An 8,656-nucleotide genomic window follows, 5' to 3' on the forward strand; every position below is an offset into this window, starting at 1 on the left:
GAATTTCAGTGAATGTTATATTAAAATGGGTACGTTTTTTGAGGCAAAAATGGCACACCCCTACCAAAAAAATATCGAAGTTACCCCCCGTGGGAACCCCCCCCCCCTTTTTAAAATGGCTGGATCCGCCCCTGTAAGACTTATATTGAACATCTCTTACTAACTTAATATCCAACCTACCATTTTATGTGATGAAAAGAATATGATCTCGTTTGAAGATACCGGAATTGTTTTTGCCCATCTAAACCTCAGGTTTGCCCTTTGTAAAGATGGTGACACCACCTCTTCCTCTCGCTTCTCTGGCATTTCTTCTGGTTGGTTTTCCTCTTCTCGTTGGTCCTGTGTTATGAAAATCCCAACTTCCTCTCGTGTTGAGTTCAAACTATCATGTAATAATTCTTCATGAACTGAATTTTTCTCACTTATTTCACTATCATTAAATAAATTTTCACTGAAAATGATTTCACTTGTTTCACTTTCGAATTTTTCACTTGTTTCACTTTCAAATTTTTCACTCTCCTTAAAATCCGAATCTATATCATCGTTTTTCTCTTCGAAATTTTCCGATTCCTCCGGCGAAATATCGGTAAAGGTGTCAACTTCTTGTGATGCTATTTCGTCGCCGTCTTTTTCGTCTAAATTTTCCTCTGTATTTTGTATTTGTTCAGTAGAATTCTGAGCTAATGCAATTAACACTTCTGGTTCGGGGTCTACTGATGAACCGTTGTCGGTTGACACGTGTTCAGTGTCTTTCAACTGTTGTGTCAAGTCTTGTTGACACGTTTGTGAATCAGTGTCCTCCTGGGTTGACACAAGTTGATCTTCAGAACTTTTATTTTCAGTTGATGTCGTTATTTCATTTTCTTCGTGTGTCTCTGATAATCCTGTTCAAAAGAAAGACTGTAAACTGTATTTTCAAATATTTGCAGTAACATGTATTTTTCAAATATTTGCAGTGATATGTATTTTCAAATATTTGAAGACAAAGCACTACAGAAATAGTTTTCGACATTTATATACAAGACACTTTATCTATACCTTGTTTGTGCAATTTCAAATTATCGATAACGTCGAGATAAGATATTATGAACTTATAATACAGATTTGAATAACTGAAAAAAAGGTCATGAAACTTATTTTTGCACGCCAGACACAGCGCATCTTCTGTACTAAAGACTGGCCAGTGACCCTTGAATACAAAAAAGTTAAAGACAAAAAAAAAAAAAGAAAAAGTGAGACCGCAAGTATATATATACTAAAGCAGACGTGTGTAAAATGTTAGTTGAAAAAAAAATGATGACTCAGCGATTCGATTATTGCAGTAAAAATATTTTATATCTTATCAATTTATAACATATTATAAAACTGTCGTTTAAATCCAACTTTCATGGTGCATTATAAAAAGTATATATAGGTAACCAATTTGGTGTTGAAACAAAATGTTGACAATGTTGAAGACATTCTTAGATCGTCAGACAATCATTGAAAAAAAAATCTTGCATAGTAGCTAAATGTAGACTTGAGGTAGTGCCTAGTCCTATCAAAAATAATTCATAGCAATCAGACAAACAAACATGCCAAAGGAATAAAGTAAATTCATAATATAACTACCCACCGTTGGATTTCAATATTTTTCTGCATGACTATTTTAGTAACACGAGGAAAAGAGATTATTGGACGCGTTAATTAAAACGAATACCACCTAATTAAATAGTCATTCTAATTAACCTTCCTGAAATTAGACAATAGCAACATATTAATTTAAAATATTAATATGGATCAATTTTCCAGACGACCAATTTTGGCTTTTTGACATATAAGGTGACAAAAGTATTTCATTTAAAAAAAGATTAAAAATATGATATCTATATCTCTTATGACTTACCCGGTGGTATGGGGTCATCCATTGCTAGTATGGACTTCCAAAATTATTAATTTAACAATAAATCACTTGTTTAAAATTCGGTATGGAATTTGTCCGACACGGACCAAATATTGATCATTGCAAACATATACAATAAAGACCTGATTATTATATCACACAATGGTAAGATTCATGTATTTACACGCACAGCACAGGTACCATACATTGTTTTTTACACTTTAATAAAATGTGTATTGATTGATTTTTAAAATGGGTAGGTTTCAAAAGTAATTTGTGCAGGTAGTTAAATATTTGCATAGCGTTTCACATTGTTTAAGTACATTTTTAAAGGGAAGACGACCTAAGATAAGCATGAAGAAACCATATTCTTGAACCCATGTCTAAAAAGAAGAAAAGACAACCTCGTCAGTATATTGATCTTATATGTCATATCTTTATGTTTTGTGGTGTTGATGGCAGACCTTGGATAGTTTCTCTTTAATCTATTTAAAACTTTTTCAGACTCAGGACGTCCTAGACAGCTGTCAATAGCGAAATAGAATTGAGAATGGAAATCGGGAATGAGTCAAAGAGACAACAACCCGACCAAAGAGCAGCGGATAACAGCCGAAGCTGAAGACTGCATGTATGTTGCCATTCCGATGTCTTTGGTTTATTTTTGTCGTTGTATTACTATCTCATTGACGTATGTAAACTACAAATCTACCTCTAATTAAACAAAATAAAACTAAGGACTGCAACGGGACAGGCTAATAATATTAGAGATCACAATGGTAAACAATAAAGCACATTCCCCAATTAAGTGCAAAGAGAGTATTCTGTAAAATAATACCCTCATTTGTTTTTATATAGTATCACTACAGTATTAATTCTGCTAATCCGATGCTAGCAAAATATGTCAAGAATATCGCACCTGAATAACAACATACAATTAAACTATCTTCGACATACCTGAGACTGCTTCCGCCATTTTTATGAAAGAAAGCATTAATTCCACAGAAACAATCCTTAATTGGAAAATCGATTTTGGTGGTCAGAAATATACATCCCATTTATTTCATTCCCACCTTTAATTAATCAAAGTCATATATTTCATCGGAGACATTTTGTCATAGTGACGACAATTCCAAGTATTTTGATCACACGTACAGAATGTCATTGGAGAAATATTGTCAATATTATTGAATCCAATTGAAGTATATCACATTCCAAAATCACCAATATTTCTGCATTTGAAAATTGAGATTTGCTGATCATGTCAAAATGAAAGAATTTTACCTTAACAAAAGGTTTTCAATCTCTGAATTCACTACATAATTAATAAATATAGTGAATATTTTAAAACTTATTTACATAGCAAATGAAACTATTGATTTTTTGGATAAATATCATTAAATAAAATGTCAACCGATTTAGAATTAAAATTCATTGAAGCGACCCTCCTTTTAATTCATAAACAAATTGAATTGCATAATTCACTGAAGGATTTGTATTATCCCATATAAATATTTTAATATTATCTATAAATTGCATAGATCTATAGTTTCTTGTATAGAATTATTTGAGTGTGTATTAAATAATTGTTTCATATGAATCGAACACATACATCTAGATATAATGCATTTGAAATGTTCTGACTGAGTGTCGGAGGGTGTTTAATCCACTGATTTTGAAATGTGTATAAGGAGGTATACAAACATATTTCAAAGTAAAACAATGAGGACTGGGTGTATATATTAATCACAATCCCTCTTGTTAGGGTATCATGCCATCATATATTATACGAGAAGGACATAACCTGTTTTATGCCAACAATTTGTTTTAGAATAAATGTTTATTTCCGATGCAAAGCCCCCTATGAGTGAATCAATATTTATTCCCCTCCCCAAAATGCATATGGTATCTAATGAATTGACAACTGTATCGTAAGCGTATCCCTTGTGAATAAGTCTGTTTAAAAGTATGGTAAGTTATTGAGGTGAATGATGACATTTGTGTGCTTTGTCTAGAATTTAACCATAAACGATGGAATACAAGATACTTGAATATGTCTGCGCGTTGATTTACATCATAACGGATCATGTCCTTGCGTGTACCGATGATACAACATTACAAAGGGAAACAGAAAAGGGCAGTGTTTGTTGCTATCATATAGATTAACAGGACAAATCTCTTTAGTGTAATGAATTCTTACATACTTCTTCATTAAAGACAGTCAAAATATAATTAATCTATATATCTCTGATTTCGTTATCCTCATATGATTTACATATACGAGCAGGCAAATTGCAATATTATATAGATTTGAACTATAATCAGATAGGAGCCAAAATATCATCCAAATATCTAAAAGAGTTATAATTTTTTTATTTCAGATAATGTTCAACGGTTCGTGGCTGATTTTAGACATACATTGAGATTTGCGACAACACAGAAACAGTCCGCAATAAGTGGTGCACAGTAAGTTCCCATTGGAATTCCGATAACTTGGCGATATAAGGAATCTCCATAGCAAACGGAAATACTATATATAGAAAAAGCTCAATTGCTAATATCGTATTAAAGATGGCCCAATTGACATAGTTCTTTTATTTTGTTGTAACTAAAAATGACACAAAAGAGGTTGAACGTATATATTCATATTCTTTTTGAATGCCCACTTAATTGGGATTGTGATTTTTTCTGAATGAGATAATGAGGTTAAGTGGTATATAGGGTAGAAAATTCAAAACTTTGAAAAGATTCTAATGCACCAATTTGAGTATACCAACGAATTTTTGACACTCCAAAAGTAAATAATTCCACTAGTGCCGTAGACCTTATTTGAAAAAAAAATATTACTAACTATGCGTGAACTTGAAATTTGTAGATTTTAATCTTACCTTTTACAAGCACGAAATAAAAGCCACAAATTTACTAAGATACGAGATCTTTTAGCTGTATTTCACTACGTGTTACGTGAACAAACAGTACGCCAATTGTCAAATAAACTTCTTACCCAGTGTAAATATTACAGAAAAGACATTCCTTGCTTTCAAATATGAACATAATAAATATAACACGTGTAATTATTAAATATATACAGACTGTTGACATACAGGTCGATATGACATACGAAATAAAAGTATATACTGTCGACAAACTTGTCGATTTGACATGCAAAATAAGACGAAGTTCAAGTTTGTAAAAGTTAAAAACAGGCCGTTGTACGCCAGCATGAAAATAGAGAAAAGAAGCGAGTGGGCAATCGAAAATCGAATCTAACAAAAACAGACAACGCTATTACAAAAAAGAAAAACCAGCAGCACAAAAGAAAAACTACAAAACAACAAGTATTACACAGAATAATCCATTCATTCGCATCTGATTCAAATATAATATTACCCGTTCTGGTTCGACCATATGATTGTGAACTTTATATATATATGAACCAATATTCAAGCTGCACCTGCATATTGAGTACTAGTATATATAGCTCCAAGTTGGTGTGACATTACATGGATTGATTTTCTTTTTAATGATTTCCTTGATAGAGGGCTTTTTATACAAGGAAGATTTACTTCGTACAGTGACAGACGCTACCATTGGAGCTAAAACTCGAGTTGTAATCTTCTGGAATAGCCGAGTTAATACGTATTTTTATAATTAGAGTGTTTCAGTCTTTATTTTTATGCCCCATCTACGATAGTAGAGGGGCATTATGATTTCTGGTCTGTGCCTCCGTTCGTTCGTTCGTTTTTCCGTCCGTGCATCCGTTCGTCCCGCTGCAGGTTAAAGTTTTTGGTCAAGGTAGTTTTTGATGAAGTTGAAGTCCAATCAACTTGAAACTTAGTACACATGTTCCCTATGATATGATCTTTCTAATTTTAATGCCAAATTAAAGTTTTGACCCTAATTTCACGGTCCACTGAACAAAGAAAAAAGATAGTGCAAAGCTCAGGTTAAAGTTTTTGGTCAAGGTAGTTTTTGATGAAGTTGAAGTCCAATCAACTTGAAACTTAGTACAAATGTTCCCTATGATATGGTCCTTCTAATGTTAATGCCAAATTAAAGTATTGATCCAAATTTCATGGTCCCATGAACATGTAAAATGATACTGCGAGTGGGGCATCCGTGTACTATGGAAACATTTTTGTTTCAATGTAATTTTTGATAGACTGGTGTTGATATAATTCTTCGGAGGCAGACCTAGAGGGGGAGTAGGGAGCCCCATCCTCCCCCTTTTTGTGGGAAAAATTTGGTTGCTTAAATAGGATATCACTGATGCATAACTGGAGCGGGACCTCTCTTCAGCTGTCATCTTTTGAAAATTTCTGGATCCGCCACTGCTATTTTCGAGTTGTCTTTGGCTATAGTTAGCCTATAGTGGTGTCTAGATATAAGAAGATGTGGTATGACTGCAAATAAGACAACTCTCCATCCAAGTCAGAATTTATTAAAGTAAACCATCATTATGACTGTACTTTTAAGACTAACTATTTGATTTTTAAGTTTGATTGCAAGCTTGGTTTTTACCTATTTTTGTGAGGTTTAGGGGTTATAGAATATTAAGAAAATAATAAAGATTTTGGTTATAGGCCAAAATATTAAAAATTAAGTAAACTGGGGTGCTATACACAAAGAATAGACAATAATTAACAAAACAAAGGAAAAAAGAGAAAATGACATTAATAATGGAGAATATAGAAATGATCATCAGCCTTCCCATTCAGCCGGTAGGATATATAGCAACTGTGTATACATTTACTGAATTTTAGGTCTCAACATCATGCCGAGATCAAATCGGACGAGTGCGTATAGCCAAATACAATCAATACGTGTTTGCTACTATATTATTACAACCGACCTAAAACCTTCAAAACTGGAACATACTTCTGCAAATTACCTAGAAACTACATGCGTAGTCACAAATCTGCACGATTCGATTGATGAAATACACACACCTACATGTTTTTGAATTGATCGAATATAAAGTTGATCTTGAAACAGATTATCAAGATGTTTGAAAGTGGATTACATATAACCAAATAGCATTAAAATCGAATCATTATCACAGTCTGAACACGAACTGATTGCCAAAAAATGCGTTGTTACGCGGAAAGCGGTTATAAATTGTATACTAGAATATGCATATTTACTGTAGAGAATTATTCGAAAAGACTAGCAAAATTTCATAAATTTGGTGCAAAATGACGGTGGGCATGGATAACATAAACAAGCTCCGTTGGAAGTTGGTCATGATACTATTTGGCTTTAATTTTTAAAACAGAGTAATAAAGTATTAACACAACATATAACTGTTTTATCCAGGTTTTTATCTTAAAAAGTGGTAAATTTAGAAAATGTTAACATTGTCGCCTATGGCAGAATAAATAGTACCGTTTTCCCTATACGGTTACCATAGTTATTTTCTCAATCTTTTTCGTTTGATTTTTAAAAAAAAAATTTTGTTATAAAAAAGCTTTCTCGTAAAAGTATGATGTAGCACTCGTGTGTTATAGAAATAGTATGATCTCAAGAACTTACTTGACTAGCCAGAACCCTTATGTTATGGAGGTGTAGGCTATCTTGCTTTAATATCGGACCAAAATAGAGAATAACAACCAAAGAATACAAAGAGAAAAAAAAATAATGGTAAAAAGATACAGAAAATAAAGAGAAATTGGCCGAAACAATATAAACGGAATACAAAAAATGAGGACCCAATCCCGAAGCTCACAATTCTAATTCAAATATAAGAGCTCTGGTCGATTTAGTAATACTCCATATTACGTATGGAGTAAAACGAAATCAGAGTTCTATATATTACATAGATTGAGACCCTCCTACGATGTTATTTTCTTTTATAGACCGTTAAATTTTGAATGAACTCATCATAGATATATATATATATATATATAAAGAAGATGTGGTATGATTGCCAATGAGACAACTGTCCACAAGAGACCAAAATGACAAAGAAATTAACAACTCAATAGTTTTGAAAGTATGGCAGTCCTCCAAGATTTGTATGAACATGTGCCTATTCTAACAATTAATGATTAAAAAACTATACAAATAACACAAAGGCATTTTATAAATAGAAATAGGTTATAAAACAAAAGATCTGTATATATACGTATAAATTATTCAAGTACTAATTTCACGGACTAACCTTGTTTGCTTTAGTTTCATTAACTATTCATGAAACGAAATTCCATCTCCCATTTCTAAATATCCTACGAAAACTAAGACCTGTTTGATAGAAAACTGACTTTTTAACTCGTGCAAACAAATGTCTTCACTAGTTCATTGAAAATCCAGGATACACTCCGATTAAATGTACTGATATGGATGAAAGTTGTATATAATCATACAAAAGGAAATTTAAACAATTATTCCAAGCTTTTAATATATTTAAACGAACACTATAAGAAAGTCGCACGAATAATGTTAAAAATCTTTATAGTTTAGGTGGGAATAAAAATATTTGCCTTATCTGTAACATGTAATCATATTAAATAACTTCTACTTGAACGTATTTGGTTAAATGTTCTACAATTTTGTATATGAAATGAAAAAGTTTGACAGTAGAATTAATATAAATGTAAATTTCAAACAAGCTCGGACGTCATTTTCGTTGACAGATAATATTTGTGTATGATAAACTATCAGTTGAATGTAATGGAATTAGTTGCCAGGGTTTTGTGACTCTGTTTCTAAAATGCAAATACCAATTAGACCAAAGTGTTTTCCCTCTATTATTTTACTTTCTGTCGTTCGTTCTATCAT

General features: G+C 32.2%; 1 protein-coding gene across 14 annotated transcripts in view; it reads right to left on the bottom strand.

Annotated features, from left to right (window-relative positions):
- The window catches only part of LOC139491953 (putative leucine-rich repeat-containing protein DDB_G0290503), a 35,792-nt gene extending 27,576 nt beyond the window's left edge, over positions 1-8,216 (bottom strand). For 5 of the 14 annotated variants that reach the window (XM_071279921.1, XM_071279920.1, XM_071279917.1 and 2 more), the window contains exons 1-2: positions 8,040-8,216; positions 181-884 (exon numbers count right to left, since the gene is read on the bottom strand). In XM_071279921.1, the coding sequence (XP_071136022.1) occupies positions 181-306 (126 nt within the window). In that variant the 5' untranslated portion in view covers positions 307-884; positions 8,040-8,216. Of the gene's footprint in view, positions 1-180; positions 885-1,885; positions 2,087-2,836; positions 3,006-4,767; positions 5,018-8,039 lie in introns of those variants that run through there. The other 9 variants (XM_071279911.1, XM_071279906.1, XM_071279905.1 and 6 more) reach the window with 5 other exon arrangements.
- Between the last annotated feature and the right edge of the window lie 440 nt (positions 8,217-8,656).

Source organism: Mytilus edulis, chromosome 10 (genome assembly GCF_963676685.1).
Source record: "Mytilus edulis chromosome 10, xbMytEdul2.2, whole genome shotgun sequence".
Taxonomy (NCBI): domain Eukaryota; kingdom Metazoa; phylum Mollusca; class Bivalvia; order Mytilida; family Mytilidae; genus Mytilus; species Mytilus edulis.